Source organism: Schistocerca americana, chromosome 2 (assembly GCF_021461395.2).
Source record: "Schistocerca americana isolate TAMUIC-IGC-003095 chromosome 2, iqSchAmer2.1, whole genome shotgun sequence".
NCBI lineage: Eukaryota > Metazoa > Arthropoda > Insecta > Orthoptera > Acrididae > Schistocerca > Schistocerca americana.
The window spans coordinates 687,230,728-687,249,195 of NC_060120.1; the positions used below are offsets into that span (position 1 = coordinate 687,230,728).

At 37.8% G+C, this 18,468-nt stretch overlaps 1 protein-coding gene across 4 annotated transcripts in view; it reads right to left on the reverse strand.

Annotated features, from left to right (window-relative positions):
* The window catches only part of LOC124592677 (protein timeless), a 396,167-nt gene that overhangs the window by 54,358 nt on the left and 323,341 nt on the right, over nucleotides 1-18,468 (reverse strand). For all 4 annotated transcript variants that reach the window (XM_047131864.1, XM_047131861.1, XM_047131860.1 and 1 more), the window contains 3 exons: nucleotides 12,089-12,228; nucleotides 11,823-11,949; nucleotides 689-763 (listed from right to left, as the gene is read on the reverse strand). In XM_047131864.1, coding sequence (XP_046987820.1) covers nucleotides 689-763; nucleotides 11,823-11,949; nucleotides 12,089-12,228 — 342 coding nt within the window. The remainder of the gene's footprint in view (nucleotides 1-688; nucleotides 764-11,822; nucleotides 11,950-12,088; nucleotides 12,229-18,468) is intronic.

Here is an 18,468-nt window from a genome sequence, read left to right on the forward strand (position 1 = left end):
CTCTCATATTATTCTCATGAACCCCACAAAAGATATACAATGGAGGCAGCAGAACTACTGTACACTTTTTATTAAACAGTGGTTCTCTCAATGTAGTCATCAAGGTTATGAGAGAATAATATAGGTTTTCTTGTAAATATCCTCAATTAAACTGCCTAAGCTTCTCTGCCACAATTTCATATAGGCTACACTGCTCTACTATGATCCTAGAAGCACATTTCTGAATTTGTTCAATGTCTGTTATCATGCACACTTTATAAAGATGCCAAACACTGGTGCAGTGCTCTAAAATAGGTAACCATCTTGTATGCAATTCTCTTTACAAAAGCATCACACTCCTTCTAACAAATCTAAGTTTTATATTTGCCTTCCCATTGATGTTCTATCTGATATTTTGGATCCTCCTTATAAAAAAGATTGAACTGAACTCTGTTAACAGTCTGATGGGACTACTTACTGTATCAAAGTTATCAATAAATATGACATAGGAAAGAAGCTAATAATAACAAATCTGATGTAAAATCTAAAAATAACTCCAAACAGCTTGGTCCTTATTTGTCTCGAGCAGTCCTCAGTTGTTCAATACTGGGAGTTTTTATAACAATGTCACTTATTCAATACTCATATAAAAATGTATAGTACTAATGCAAAATATTTATTTTACTGTTTATCATGTTCATTTACTTACCTCATGCTCTGCTTTCATGAAATCATCAAACTGCTTCTGTGTAATTATATCCTGAGTAAGCAGCTGTCGTATTATCTGGGGACAAAAATTGAATAGCTTTTCGTAAAAGAAATATTACTAGGATTCTCATAAAAATAGTAACAGATTATGCAGCATTATAAACATTAGTGCTGTGTTTATAACTATAAAAACTGACACACACACGCAAAAGAATGAATCAGTTGTTTTGCGAGAGGAAACGAAAAATTGAAATAGGACTGCAGGTATTTTATGATGCAATATGTAACTGTCAAAAGAGTTATTTGAGCTAATCAATTGTTTATACTATTAAATTACCTTTTAAAACATAAACAATGTAAAAGATCTGAATTTCATCCTCTCCCTATGGCTTTTTGGCTTTTAAGTTCAGGATGGAGTTTTATATTCTAGTGCACAGGAACACACTAATCACCAGAAAAGAAACTGAAAATGTCCAGTTATTCAAAAACAAAGTAAAAGACTACCTTATTATTCACTTCCACAATTTATACAATATCTGAACTTGGAAGTATGAATTCTCCTAAACTCTAACATATATTAATCAGATTTTGACGTTTTCAGTATGCAGACAGCTATTCTGTGTAAAGCTACATACAAGGTGTATGAGAAAACTACTGATGCTGACACTGCAAGCAACCTGGTAATTCTGTTTTGTTCTAACTGTGTTCATTTCTTCCAGATGTTCAGGCTGAGTTTCATCTCTGTACAGCCATCTGTGATTTTTGAAAGCACCATCAGTGACATTGTGTTTTTGCTCCGTGTTACAAAAAATGGAACAGAGGAATTTAGAACAACATTTTGTAATCAAGTTTTGTGTTAAACTTCAGTAATCTGCTCATGCATCCTTTGAAAAGTTGAAACAAGTCTATGGGGAACATTCCTTATCAAAAGCACAAGTTTTTCACTGGCAAATATTATTTTTGGAAGGCCAAGAACAAAGGGAACCTCACTCAGGGAGAAGTTTAATTTCAAAACTCAATGAAAACATCATCAAAAATGTGAGTGCACTTTTGAGATCAGGCCGATGTTTAACAATAACATGTGAAAGTTTGTCCCAAAATGGTGCCAAAAAATCTCACAGCCGAGCAAAAGGACTATCAAAGAAACCTGTGTATTGATCTTCTTTGGAAGATTGCCAATGACCGCAAATGGTTCAGTGATATGATGAATTCTGGATTTTAGTACAATCTAGAGACAAAGGAGTGAAGTGAGGAGTGGCACACTGAGACATCTCCTCAACCATAAAGCTTGAATGAGCAAACCCAAAATCAAGACAATGTTGATTTAAAAGGTTCAATTGATTGAGAGTTCACACTGCAGACTAGGGGATGTTGCATCATGAAAACACCTCATGTCACATAGCCACTTCTATCATGGACTTTTTTTTACCTCAAAAGACATTACTGGTGTTCCACAGCCCCCTGCCGCCCTCCTATTCACCTAATATGAGACCTTGTGACATTTTCTTTTCCCAAAACTGAAAAATGTCTTAAAATGAGGTATTTTGGGACTCGAGAACATTCAAAAGAATGTGACTGGCACGTTAAAGGCCTACCAGTTGAAGCCTTTCAGTGCTGCTGCCAAGACTGGAATAACAACTCAACTGATGTGTAGCTGCCGAGGGGAACTACTTTGAAGGAGACAATGTTGTTGTTTGAAAAAACTAAAAACTTTGGTAGGCAAAAAAATCAGTCTCATTACTTTTCTAACACACCTAGTAAAAGCTAGCCCAATGAAACAAAGTGTGTGCTTACAAGGACACTGTTCCTTTATTGTAATACTTGAGGTAAAGTTCACCCAGTGCATTTTCATCCTTCGTTTCTTGTATTCCTTGTTGAGAGAGGAGGATAATATGAACAGTAGAACATTATACTTAAAAGTTTCATCCTTCACTTGTCCTCAAAAAGATCTAGTTCTTTCTATGCACAGCACAACACAATCTAACATTGGACTCATTGCCAAAAGTGCTTTTCAGGGTACAAAACAGCATCATAAAAACTATAAATGCTGATGTTTCTCCAAAGAAACTGTATTCTCTGAGAATAAAACAGAAAATTTTACTAAGAATTTTTTTGGCAGATTAAAACTGTGAGCCAGACTCCATCCTGAAAGCAGGACATTGCTTTTCATAGTCATTTCTCTTACTGACAGCATGGCTCATGACCTGTCTTCTCAGCTTTGTTTCTGCCAATAGTTTTCTCATACTTTCTGAACTTCACAGAGGCTGGAGTGACACTCCTGGGAGAAAGCATAATGTGGAAAAATGGCTTAGCCACAGCCATGGGGATTATTTCCAGAATGAATCTGACTCTACGGTGGAGTGTGTGCTACTTTTGATAATGGCAGGCACTGCACCTGGAACATGATCTTTATTGTGTGGATAGCTCACTCAGTAAGAGAATTGCCCACAACTGGCAAGTTTCTGTGTTTAAATCCTGGTCCAACACACAGTTTTAATCTTCCAGAAAATTTTGAAACATCACGCATTCCATCACAAAGTGAAAGATTCCTCATGGATTCTAAGAAATGTCTACTCACATTACCGGATCTCATTATCTGATTATTTTTCCTGTGCTGTGTCAACATAATTTACTGGGATGGTCATGTGTAAATACAAAAGTGGAAAGTGTGAATACAGATGAAACTAACATTTGTCAATACTCCAAACCACGTCTCCCCCCTCCCCTACCATGCACATACACTTATCTCCATCATTCAGTCCCTTATTTTAGTCAAGTTGTGCCACAATTTTCTCCCTAGTTCAATTCAGTACCTCTCTCTTAATTATCCTAGCCACCCTTCAAATCCTCAGCATTCTTCAATATCACAATTTTAAAAAGGTTCTATCTTCTTGTCGGCAAATTTTGTCACTCACGTTTCACTTCCATCAGTGGTTTTGTTTGTTATAAATGACATTTATTTTCCTCTATTTATTTCCTATACAATGTATTTCAGGAAATAATTCCCACCATCAAGTGCATACTGTGTATTATAGATTTTATGTGTGATGTTTGTGATATGTGAGCTGCTGCAGTATTCTGGTGCCTTTACTGTAATGTATAAACACAATAAAGGCACTAGAATAATGGAGAAGCTCACATATCACAAACATCACACATAAAAGCTATAACACATGAAAAACACATTTGATAATGGAAATTATTTCTGAAAAGTGTCGCACAGGATACTAAAGAAAAATCATGACCAGCAGTATTTTATCACAAACAAAACCATTATTTCTACAGTCTCAGGCTTTCACCAATGATTTCTAATGACTGCATAGCCCTTACATTTATATTATATGATAATGTGGTATCATCAATGCCTACACCATGGTACCTGCCACCATGTGGTCGCAGGTCACAAGTCACATGGCCTACAGCCACCCATGCCTGGGTCACATGCACTGCCTTCCAGCTGGACTGCGCAGACATGGCCCATGCATGTAGCTGCCTCCAGTGCACCCATGTCAAATAGCTGCATGCCAGTATTACACCAATCATGCTTTGCTACTCCATTGTCAACTCATTGATGCCAAGCAAAATCCTACACTGCCAGGGCTTTATAAGTGTGCACAGTACCTCACTCAGCAGTACTGTCTTGGATTTCACGGTTGCTAAAAACTAGATGCCACATCATTCTGTTTGCCCTCGTCTGGACTATCGTCTATCCTGGGACTAGACTATACAGGAATTATTTCTACTTGACAGTCAAGCCATTTGGTTCATCCATAGATCTTGCTGACCACCATACCAGAGGCAATGCTAGTTCAGTTATTGAAGTGTTGCTCTATTCAGTTTTCCTGTCTTTACTTGTAGAGGAATAAACCCCATTGATTACTCACACTTTCTGTTATATGTTGTTCCATCATTCATGGCTACAACAAATTATTGGTGACAGAGGCTGGATGTTGTATAGGCACATCCTTGTTTCCAATTCTGAGTCTAATCATCTCCAATGGGGTATCATTGTACAATTTTTGTTTGATTTCTGGAGCAGATGGTGCTGAGCTTTACATTTTGGGGGAAAGCATCTTTTTGATTGCTCTTCAAGACTCCCAGGTAGTGCTTACTGTTGCATGGTATTAGTTCTTTCACATGAAGTTCCAAACTGCCATGTTCCATCAAGAGTGGCTCATGGAGTTTTGGTGCTTGACTCGCACCTACAAATTAGTATGTCCCTGTTGTAAACTGTATGCATATACCATGTCGTGGAACATTACTGTTCAAAATGTTACTGATTCACAACTTTGGGCAGAATTCCTCAAACTACTGGACCCCTTACTTGAGGATGTAATTCGTATAATCGAGGCACGCGAATTGTTTGATACTGCAGAGCTGGAAATGTTGCCACCTGTGATGCGCGCTATTGAGACCCATTGGCCTTCTCCACATAGGGGTTCTGCCTCTGCTGGGCACCATAAACAACCTATGGCAGACCTGCAACGGCTGCATAACAGTGACAAATTGCAATCCTGCCCTCAGTGCTACATCTGCCAAATCAAATGCTTTTTTGCTCAAACATATTACAGGATGTGTATGTTAACACAGCCACCCACAGTTCTGAAGCCATGGTGTCCATCAGGTCGATGTCAATGACGTCGAACTCCTGAACCAGTTGGTTTGTGATGAGTCATTCCTGGTTCAAACCTTTTACAGCAGTTCCACTGTGCAGGAATCATCCTAGGCTATCAGTCACTCTCAACATCCCTTGGTGCTTGTATGTGAGCCACAGAAACTTTTCATTCTGCTGCGTATTCAGAACCAGGATGTCCAATTCCAGCTGGATACTGGGGCTTCTGGTACATTATCAATAGGTGCATGTCTGAAATAGCTTGGCTACTCATAGCTTGAACCTCAAAACAGGCTCCCACTACATACAATGGGGACCACATCACCTTCCTGGGCACATGTCCTCTACAGATGTAGTGCAGATCTACAAGAAATGTAATTCCAGTCACATACTTCACTCTTACAACAGTCCTAAAATATCTGGCCTCAATGTCTTTAATATTTTTAGCCTCCAAATCCCAGATAATATAGCAGTGATCAATTCCCACAGTCTCCACAACAGCATCATGTAGCTCTGTGACAAATGCAGTCAGCTTTTTGAGGACTCTTTGGGTAAGGCAAAAGACTTTTTTGCCCACATTATCTTGAAAGATACAGCCCACCTGCGATTCATCAAAGCAAGAGGTGTCCCCCTACACCATTCAGGAGGAAGTTGAGGCAGAGTTGAGATATATACATGCCAGCCACCGCCAGTCAATGGGTATCACCCCTTGTCATCATCAGAAAGCCCAATAGACAACTACGTCTTTGTGCAGATTTTAATTCCACTGTCAATGCACAGTCTGATGTGGATTTGTACCCTCTCCCTTGCCCCCTACACTTAATGGATAAATTACAAAGGGTCATGTTCTTCTCAAAGATAGATCTCAAGTACACCTACTTGCAACTCCTTCTGGATAATGCAACAAAATCTTTCCTCATCATCAACACTTATATTGGGCTGTTACAGTGTCAGCATCTACCCTTTGGCAGCACTTCCACTCCAGCCATCTTCCAACAGTTTTTAGAGCGACTGTCACTGAAGATCCACTCTTGCTCCAATTATGTGAATGATATCATCACCTCTGGCAGGACTCAAGAGGAGCACCTCCGGAACCTAGTCTGTCTCTTCGAAACCCTCACTGATGCAGGACTCTGATGCAACCAGGAGAAATATGAATTTTCATGTGCCCAAATCGAATACATCAGCCACATCATTGACTACTGTGGTGTCAACCTTTCACCAGGCACTTGGAGGCTATTTGGAAGCCCCCACCTCTGAAGAATCTTGGGCAACTCCAAGCTGTCCTTGGCAAGATCTCATAACATCTTCGCTTCATCCCTAATGCTGCTCAGTTTGTGACCCCCTTATTAGCTTTTAGAGAGAAGAATGTCTCTTTTGCCTCATTGCCTCAGCAAGTAAAGGCTTTCCATGCATTAAAAAAATTAAAAAAATCTTGCTTAGTTACGATGATCCATGAGATCAATGCCATAGACCATCCAATTGCTTTTTTATTGAAATTTCTCAACACATCTCAGGTTAATTACAATCAACAAGAGAAGGAATACTTGGCAATCATTTAAGGCATTTCCAAGTTTCATCAGTATCTTTATGTATGGAAATTTTTTTCTGCTGGACGGACTACAAGCCCCTCTCCAGTCAATTCCATTGAGCCAAACCTGTGTTCATCCAGATGACACAAAATCTCCAACATTGGGTGCTTACCCTGGCCAATTACATTTATAAAATACTTTAACACCCAGCGGCATGCCATACCAATACAAATACTTTATCTCACCTTCTTGTCGAATCAGATGCTGTGTTTGATTCTTCTGAGGGTGCTTGCTTTTATATTGAACAGACCGATGAAACCACCGTGGTTACCTCTCTGACTGACCACTATCAAATCACCAGGTCCACAGGGTAGGGCAGTACCCTTCAGCTCCTTTTACGTTGGTTTTCCCAGTAGATTGCCTTTTGGTCCAAAATGGGGCTGTATTCCAGACCCAAGTGCTGATCCTGGTATCTTTGCAGCAGCAGGTTTTGGACTTACTTCATAAAGGACTTTGAGGCATCATCTGTTAAAAGCAGTTGGCCAGGCAATACTGCACGTGGCTGGAGATGGACAAAGATATTGAACACATGATAATGCATTGCCAAGAATGTGATGGGAACCTGCCTGCTCCATGCTAAAAGGTTTTCAATTGGCACCGACAATCTTGCAGGGCTATTTTGGGATTCGCGATGGCTTATCATGGTGGACACTTTTTTCAAATTTCCTTTTGTGGTCCCTCTGCATTCCAAAGTGTTGGCCAGCATGATCTGGGCTCTAGCATCTATATTCTGCCAAGAAGGATTATCAACTACTATTGTATCTCATAATGGCTCGCAACTGACTTCAAAAGAATTTGTGGCTTTCTGCAAGGCCAACAGCATCACACACATCAGAACAGCACCTTTCTCACTGAAGTCTAATGGTGAAGTGGAACAATTCGTGTGTACCTTCAAAGTGCAGATGTCCAAGGTAAGTCAGTTTCACTCCAAAGAAATTGCTCTGCCCCTGTTCTTATCAACATACCGTGCAAGCCTCAGGGAGATAAGTTGTTAGCTGAACATCTGTATGGCAGGTCTCACTGGACAACGCTACATCTCCTGTATCTCCTTTAGTCCAAAAGCACTCTTCCAGATCCCTCAAAATTCCAGGCCAATGCCAACGTGTATTTCAGGGTCTTTAACGGTGATCATTCATGGGAACCCAGCATTACTGTCAGGTAGGTGGGCAGAGCAAACCATGTTATTTAGGACACCATCATCACAGACATCAGAATCACCTGTGCTCTCATGCTGTTCATGATCCTGCTGCAGGCATTTCTGTTCTAGAGACTGTTTCAGGAGATGATTTCTCCCATGGCAGTTATCCTAAGCGGGTTTCGTGTCTGCCACATGGCACTTCTGGAGTGATTCCCCCGTGTCACGACCACTGAAGCCTTCATAGCCTGAGTCACCTCAGACACAGTGACCACTCCCTCCACCACTGCAGCCACAGGCATCATGTCCCCTCACATTGCAGCCTATGGTACTGTGGCCACTTGCAGTGCAGTTGCAGCTGCAATTGATGCCATGGATGCTGCTCCTCCTGCTGTCCCAGCCACAATCACCATCCTCTTCACCAGCATTTACTAAGATGCCCTTGGACCTAGACTTGTCTATGCCACTGCAGGATTGTCCATGCCAGGAGGGGCAGGAGCTGCATTCTGCCTCTGGTTTTCCTTCCAGTTTTCTGGGGGCCCATGCAGCAAATGCTGGAATGCGAGTCAGTCATGTCTGTATCCAGCTCCTAGTCTGACCTCATCTCTCTGCCTCCAGCTTGGCCCCCTCATCATTGCTGTGGCCCCACTTAGTACACCACCACAGTAAAGCATATGATGGGTAGAAATGTGGTATCATAAATGCCTACACTATGACACCTGCTGCCACGTAACCACAGGTCACCTGTCACACAGCCTATGGCTGGCCATTGAGGTGTAACATATCACTTTGGGGAAAGTGGTGTGCTATTCACTCTTCTCTCTAACCGAAGAAGGAGAGTTATGACCTTGAAGAAGCATTTTTGTTATTTTAGTAATTAAGTATTTGTTTTGGGCCTCACATTGTGTGGTAAATTTTGTTTCTTTTATGCATGTCATGGGAGCAAAAGTGAATGTAGTGTATCTGCAAAGGCAGGGGTGGTGGGCACATGGATTCCTGCCCACATGATGGAGACACCTGCTCACTGGGAAAGTTATTCCATGAAAATGCCATCCCACCTCAGAGTTTCACTGGGGACCACAGAACCCCATCGTGCAAGAAAATACTATATTGCAGTGCCTGTGTTATTCTGATTATGATGCAAAGTTCAAGTGGACATGCATGCACGTCCAAACGAACAGGCACTTCGGTGACTAGAGCCTTTATGAAATACATTTAATGTATTCGCAATGTATTTCATGCTTGCAGTAAGCGGGAGATCCGGGTTTGAGTCCCACTCCAGCACAAATTTTCATTACTGTCATTCCATTCTCATGCTGATGGTTGTCATTATTCGCAATTGTGAATACATTAAATATCATGCAAGACAATGGTCATGATGTCACTTGTCAAGGGAGACTCATAAAAGATAGGTGTAGCTAAATGACAAAGAGGAATATGTATTGTGAGCTTTGTTAAAGCTTTGTTATAGTAAAGTCTAACATGGAATGTAATAACGAAGGTAAAATACATTTGTGATAAAGGAGCAGTTGTGAATTTATTTTGTAGTGACTGGTGTTTGAGATTTCTAGCTGGTATGGACTTGGCACTTCGAGAAGAGAGTCTGCTGCCTCAAGACATAGCAACATGGTCCAGTCACGCAAAAACAGTGACCACAAAGCTTGCAGCCTATAAAATCTACCTCCACAGGGCACCTGAACAACAGAAGGTGCATTCCATTCCATTCTGGTGCCCTTTGAAACAGGTGAATAAGAAGATTTTATTAAGAAAAAGAAATAAGTTTGCTTTAAAATGCAAATAAAAGATCAAAGAAGGAAGGTTTTGTCAGAACACAACATCGTTGTCCCTAGCAATGAAGGCAACAGCTTGGATTTGCAGCAGTGTATGAACTGTCATTTGCACAGAAAATCAACAAATTCTACAAAAAGTAAATATTACAAAGAGAAATTGCTGAATCCCTCGACAGTGACTCCATTAAGGAAACAAATAAGTGCACAAGTGGAAAGAAAAGCACAACACATGTGTCAGCAGCACTGCTAATTCCAATGTCAGCCACAGACAACTAACCTGGGGTGGTTGGGTTTGGCATGTGTTTGCTACTGGGAGCACAACAGCTTTGAGTGACCAAAGTTTTCTATTGTTGGTTATATACTGAGTCTTTGTGGTGCTGCAGAAATAAACATCAAATTAGAATTGTGTGACAGTGATTTTGTTAGTGCATGCCAATGGTTACCAGAGGTGTAGCAACAAATGTCCCTGAGTTGTTACAGGATTTGAATAACACTATAGCGGATTTAGAGATGAAATATCAACTATAGAAGCTAAAACTTCATGTGTTACTAACTTATTAACCAAGTTTGGTGACATGAAAACAAGTTTAGAGAAAAACATTAGGGCATCTTGACAAGAGGAGAAACAGATAAATGCTAAAATTACTAAGTTGAAAACTGTAAAAAAGATGTTAACTGGGGAGTAACACGACAAGATACATAAACAGTGCAATCAAGTAAAAGAGAAGGTTGATGAACAATTTCATGAGGTAAATAATGACGTGAGGAATGCAAGATTTTATGGAAGAGCAACAAATCTCTGACACACAATAGAGATTGACAGTACAAGGACAAACCAAGGAATCCATTTTAAGGATTATTTCTACTTCCACCTTTGCTAGTTTACAGGATCATGTAACTGACTTCATAGAACAGAAGGTACTAACAAAAGTTGAATCAACTGTCAGTACAACACAGTATGCAGTTCTCTCAGATAGGCATGGGGAGGAATTACCGAAATTCTGGGATGAGCTCACGAAAATGAAAGAGGAGATGAATAAATGAAAACTATTGTCAGGAGAGCTAATTGAGGAATTGCAACTGGGAAATGGAACAAGTTTTCCCAATCAATTTCCAAAGTTTAAACCAGAGGGAAATGTAAACCTGATGTATTTTTGGAGGGCACATCTAGGTCACTGGCTAAATGTCGTGACTATTCAAGAAAAATTACCCATATTGTGTTACACATTCTACACTCTACAGACATGATTTATTTATTAGCCTTGTAGCTTCAACATCCATTTATGTCAATACATGATTTTAGATGTCTACTATCTTTCTGAAGAAGACAAATTTATATTCGTGGAAACCACGGTAAAAGGTTAATAAACCTTTAATTCTGAAAACTGGTTGGCGGTTATTTTCCAATTCTATCAAAAATCCATTTCTACATTTCAACCAAGTATGTTAATGAAAGGAGAAGAAATAACTAGCAGGAACATACTAATTCCCTAGAGTTAATGATGAAATTCAAAATTAGACAATAAATGTGATCCCTCCTGTATATTGTCCACATCAGTGGGTAACAGGGAATATGATTGACACTAAGCATTGATCTTTACTGACACAAAAATTACTTGCACTTCATCTGCTGAAGTATTTTGCAACCTGTAAATTACGATCAATATTCAGTAAGCTGAATTAACCTCCATTTCTTTCCTGTTTAATTTATGTTGTAGCCAAAAATAAAATTCATGTAAGAATAATTTGCAAAGCTTGGCATCTAAAAAATATTTGATGTGACAATGTGTCCTTTTTTTTACAATGTACTGAAAAAATTCTCTCTCTCTGCTCTTATGGAAAGGTTATGCTTAAGATAACAGCCCTGTCAAAAACTTTATTTCCAGTTAATTATTTGAACTATACTAGATTCTCATCTTTAAATAACATTTACATTTGTAATAATATGACCTAATGTAAAAAAAGGAGATGATTTTATATGAGGACAAAATTGTTGTTTGTCTTACACCAATTTTAGTTTTGTTGATAGATCCATTTTCATTATACATTTCTTTCATCTTTCCAAAGGGGTCAGAACTCCTTGCACTCTGTACATAGTACCAGTATAAATTATCTTTCTCATCCTTTGACCACCTGCAGCACAATAATGAAAATTCACATTAGACTTCACTAGGCAATTTAATATGATGTATCTTTATTCTCTTATCACTGAATAATAGATATTAGGTAAAAGACTACATATGTGATCTTAAATATTGATAAATGTTCTTACCCTGTATCTTTGTCACTTTTAATACTTTCTGAGTCTTTCATTTGAACATTTTGTTCAGATGGTAGATGAAGAGCCACTGGAGTTTGTTTAGGTACATTAACAAATTTGTGGATCACATATTCAATTAAATCAGACCAAACCTGTTTTAAATACAAGGAAACCTTTTAAATACAACTAAAATAAAGAATTACACATATGAGAGTCCATAAGAGCTTCCAAAAATACAAGTTTCTAATGAAGTTATAGTTTGAAAATGGATGTGATGGTCCAAAACTAGTCATCACACAGAAATGACTATTATCACAAATGTGATGGATACTGGAAGAGACTTTAAAAATAAATAAATAAACTTCTTAGTCCTCCACATTTTTTGGAACTTTATCATAAGAGTGTTGAATATAACACATAAATGCTCAAGAAGGACAGAGACCCAACAACCAAATATGTTGTTCTCCTATTTATTGAAGAAGAAAAAAAATGAAAAAAAGGAGAAGACTAGCATAACTGACTGAGTGAAACAATAACAACTAGCACATTTGGCATTTCTTAAAGGTTCTTGAAAATTAAATAAAGTATAAAACATAAAAATCCAGTAATCTGGTGTAAATATTCTATTGCAAAATAGTGAAGCTTTAAACATACAGTTGTATTGACTTACTATGCCACCAAGTGTGACAGTGCAATTGTAAGGTAACAGACCTAACCAGCTGGCAGCACATGATTATTTGGATATGTGGAGGTAAATTGATCATACTAATATTTTCCAATTCAAGTAATAGTAAGTGATGTAAATATCAGCATATTTTTGATGCTTTAATGTGATGCAGTTTAAAAATATGTAATGTACTGACAGAAAATTTCTGTGCATTTACTTTAAAAAAGTATCTCATCTGTAAGTGAGGTTCTGAAATGCAGCCTAACTTATGACTGACCCCTACCTTTTGTGGAATGTTATCAACTTTGATAATTTAGTCTTGTTAAAGAACTCTTAATTGTAACTGGGCTGATAAATTTCTATAAATGTTGGCTGGTGCTTTTTATAAAAAAAATACATATATAAAACCAATGTTGAATGGTAAACTGGTGCTGGGTATAAATTTAAAAGTGGTAAGCCCTGAAGCATTGTATAGTTTCCAATAATGTAATGATGAAACTTCTTCATAAATGCAGTATTAGTGTAAATATATAAAAATTTTACTAACGTGCTTTTATTTAAATTGTTTCTTCCCAACCCAAGTTCCCTAAAAAGACACTGTGTGCATTTGACTGTGTAGTGTGTTTGTCCCAGATGAACTAAAATAAATTTCCTTTGTGTGACAATCCACTTGTTAATTATTGTTAGACATCTGAGAGTGTAAATTTGCTTGGAGGGTGCTCTCAGTAAGTTCCAGGAGATTATTTTGAATGCCTGGTAGTCTATATTTTGCTTAACAACAAATGAAATGTTGTTTGTATATACATAGAGTAGGCTGAAACTTCCCACTGATATTTTAGGCACTGACATTCTTTTGAGAAGAGCTGGGCCACTTACTAATCTAGTCATGCAGATTTAGATTTTTCATGATTTATTGTATTCACATACCGAGATTGATGGAACAATTCCTTTGCAAAGGTTGTGGTGAATTCCCACCCTTTTAACATCCAGTCCAAGCTTGCGCTCCTCTCAAGGACCTAGCTATAGATGTGATGTTGAAACTTAACCATCTTTTGCTTCATAACTTACCATTTTTAAAACTTGAAGTTTTCTTTGATGACCCAACTACTTCCCACGACATTTTCACCATATTTCCAGCTAACAGGTATTTGCTGCAACATTATTTTGGTTTGTGCTGTCTAGCCAGTCTTTTTGGAAATTACAACTTAGAATCCATGCCCCTACTAAAAAGTCCATATTTGCCGCTGTTGTTATGGCTATTTCTATGGATGCTTTCTGAAAATGTTTTAGCTTTTATGTTGTGTAGTAGATTATACTACATTTCCACTGATTACAAATAATTTCTTTTAGTTTCAAGCGGTACTCCTTTCATGAAGATGAAGAAGGAAAAAAGAACACATATTATGTTACCACAACAACCAGTTCAGCAGGATTATTTATCTAAAAGAGCAACTTATTTGAAGTAAAGGATACCACGTGTATCTCTGATACAAAATGATGGTACTATGTCTACTTTCTGCGCTAATTTATTCCCATTAGTTGAGAAACAGAAAGGAAGAGAAACTTACGACACATGACAGTTTCCTATAAAAACTTATTTGCAACACAAAGACTTATTGGCAGTGCATAATAGGTGAGATCACCATGAGATTAAAGTGTGTACTGCTATTGCTAATTGATCTTGTCAGTTGACCCTCCCACTTATATGTGTCTATGGAATACGTCAATTGTGACTGAAGAATTGGAGAAATTAAAATAAGTCTGTGGAACTTGGCCAAAATATAGGACTGCTAAGAACATTCTTAACAACTGGAAAGCAGGGCTGTTTGTCTTTGGAAGAATACATATCAAAGAACTTTCAGAGGTCAAACTAAGTGAATGGTCTTAATTTTAAAAGTGAAAGTGGAGTGGGTAGGGTTTAATGTAATAGTAGGGTTGTCCGATGGTGACAAACCAATAATAATGGGCAGACAGAACTCCAATATTTCAATAATGGGGAGTTCCATAAAGAACAAATACTACAGGAGCTAAAGCATGATGCATGAGGCAGTTCAAATGTTAAGAATGTAGATCCTCTAAGAAACGATAAAGAAAACCATACAAATCCACACCACATTCCTCTAGGTACAAGGTGATACAACTGCTGTGAATATCAGCACACACTAAAGAATTGTTGCAGTTAAGGCGAGGCAAGTAGAAAAAGTCATTCAAAGTAATGAGTCAGTAAACATTTTTAACACTACCAGCATCTGGTGAAATCATACATAAAGAATGGTATGTAAAATCCAATGCATCAGCACTTATGTTGAAGTGCACAAGTGATTTCAATTTAAAAAAGCAATAAAAGATAAAAGCATTAAAAGACTTAAAGTACACAGTCTATGGCATAAAACAAAGTAGTTACTATTGGAACGCCAAACTAGTAATACTCTAATATGTTTAAATTTCAAGAAATCCACAGATGACTGCTTTGTTTACAAGAAAAAAGCAAAGAACAGAAATATTTGTCTTCATTGTTTATTTAGATGACATGCTGATTTTTAGTAGCAAACTACAGGGCAAAAATTACTTTAAGAAACAACTTAAACAGAAAGAGCTTGGAGAAGCGATTTATGAGGGATACCCAGTGTTGACTTTTATGAGTGTAACAGACTCATTATTAAAATCAGTTTTCAGTCAAATACAGGATAACATGGAAAACTGTAATTCAGTATCCACGCCGCTAGACAATAACCAAGTATTAACTCAGAAAATTATTTCAAAGACAGAGAAAAAGGGCTACCATGAAGAATGCCCCATAAAGAGAGGCAATAGGTAGATTAATGTGTGCACAATTTGATAATAAGCCAAATTTTACATATGCGGGAATAACCCAAGCAGTAAACAGAAAGCTCTGACATCTAAAAAGAACTACAGATTTCAAACAATCGTTTTCTAAAAATGGGGATTACAACATCACAGGACAGAGTGATGCTGAATGGGCTGGTGATGATAAAAATAGGAAACTGACCACCAGTTTCTTGCTTAAGTCACAAGGTGCAAAAGTTTCAAGGAACAGCTCTACAACAAAAGCTGGATACATGGAAAAAACCATTACCTGCCAGGAAGTGTTCTGGATGCAACAACTAGAAAGATTTTTCCGTTCTCAAAAACATGCCCTAATTAAGTTGTAGTGGAGCAACAAAGGTGCAGCTGCCCTACGAATGACAAATAGGTTCAGAAGTTGCATTAAAAACATTGATACCATGCATTTCATCATTTTGCAGAAATAACATAAAGCAAATTTCAAGTTAGCAGGCACTGATGACAAAGCTGCTGCCAAGAACCAGACATAAGTACACAGGGGTGTGTGTGTGTGTGTGTGTGTGTGTGTGTGTGTGTGTGTGTGTGTGTGTGTGTGTACATTATATTTTGTGTGTGCCTGTCAACGACTCAATGCCTCTGATATTTGAGGAGTGATCTCCTTTACTCCTAAATTATTTCCTTTCTGACAGAACTTTCCTTTTATATTGCACAACAGTGTCATATTCATTCTGGCAAAGTTAAAAATTTCCAGATAGAAAAGGCACACACTCCTTATTATTCAATATCATCCATATGCCAAAGCTTTAGCTGTCCTTTATTATTTCCTGAATTTAAGAAAACCTTCTCAGAATCCTTCCCATCTCTCCAAAAAAAGGTGTTCTGTTGTTGACAAAATCTACAAAACACAACCCCTTGCCATATGGGCCACATCACTGCAAAAGACCTTGGTGCATGACTTGTCTTACGCACACACCCAACACATCTCAATTCACTCCCATCACTTAAGGTAGATGCCAGGGTGCTTCCTTCGAAAAAGACATGGCTGATTTTCTTACCAAATCCAAGTTTGCGCTCCATCTCTAATGACGTTGTTTGTGATGGGATGTTAAACCCTACTCTTTCTTCTTTTTTCTGGTCCCACCAAAGGCATATCCTATCCCATCAATCAGAGATAGGGACATCTGGAAGCATTCATGTCATATTGCGTTACCTCTGACAAAACGTGTTTCAGTGGGTCTGCAACCATGTTTGGCTCAATAATACACTATTGTCTTGGTCACTATATTCCTTTTACTATTGCACCTGATCACAAGTTTCACTTTAACAGCATCTTCAAATCAAATCTATGGTACAAAGAACTAACATTAAAAGGATGGAACAAACTTTTATACAAACAATGTTTACAATAATTGCTGTGATGCATAAGTTGATCACATATCTTGTGGTTCCATAGTATCTAGTCAGAGTACTTAATCAACACTAAGAGCCAAACTGACTCTCGCCATACAACACATTAAAAAGTAAGCATGCCCGCCACCAGATGGCTGTAGCTAATGGAACATAATAAATATTATTTCCCACATGAATTTTTAAATTCCCCTCCTTAAATATCCTAATTACTATTAATAACTTGAATAAGCAATATTTATTTAATAGTTTGTTATGAACCAGATTTCAGCTTCTTAGGGCACTAAACAGATAGTCCACACAACTTCAGCAAGAATTCACAGCTGTACAAAGCTTGTTGTAAAAAGATATGTAACATTTTATGGCTATATTGATACAAAACAAATGTCACGTATCTTTGTGCAACAATCTTTGTACAGCTTTGAACTCCCATTGAAGTTGTGTGGACTATCTGTTTAGTATTACATTTTCTGACAATGGCCTAAGAAGCCGAAAGACAGTTCATAGTGGACTATTAAATAAATATTATTGTGGAACATTAATATTGTGCTCTCATGTTATTAATGTGTCTATGTTCCTCCAAGAACTGACGGAATATTCCATAAAAATTCTAATTACAGCATTAACAATATTATCACTCCCCATACAGTGATGATGCTGAGTCGCAGATAGACACAAGAAAAAGACTGTCAGAAATTGAGCTTTCAGCCAACAAGGCCTTTGTCAGAAATAGATAACATACTCATGCTCACACACATTCACGCAGATGCAACCCACATACACATGACCACAGTCTCTGGCTGCTGGGGGCGGAGACTGTGGCCATCCTGGATTTTCTGTTATCCAAGCATAAACAGCATAAACATATAACATTTAGATATGGATCACATTGAAAAACAATGATGACAGTAATAACATAAATGACAGTAAAAAGCAATAACAGTAAAAAACACTGACAACAGTGAACAATACTGACGATGATAGTACATGTGCACTCGTCTGTAGGTATTTTCTAAAGCCTAACTTTCTTTTATTACAATATGTTGATAATTATTATTACTTTGGGACAACCTATCACAACGGAATAAAACACAATTGTTATGTCATACTTGTTTTGCCTTTATTCTTTGCAAGGCATCTTCAGTAGCAAATTTCACATTTTTTGGTCTACATGCTGTATTCTTATTCCTAATGGAGTGAAATGTAAAAAAAGAAATTTCAAATAGCCGTTATCAGAAGAACAGCTATAACAAAGGGATGAGAACACATCACGTAAATCAACATCCAAAAAATTTGCCACTGAAGATGTCTTGCAAACAATAAAAGCGAAATGCATACGTAATATATATGTAATAAAAGTTGAAACATTATAAAAATGTAAATGTTAGTTTATTCAAAATCGTTAACCAGTGAAAATACTTGACACATTGCTATGAAATTTTGCTGCTACAGATGTATGTTTTTAGGTACCGGTACCTAATTCTTTAATACATTATGTGGAACACATGTATCT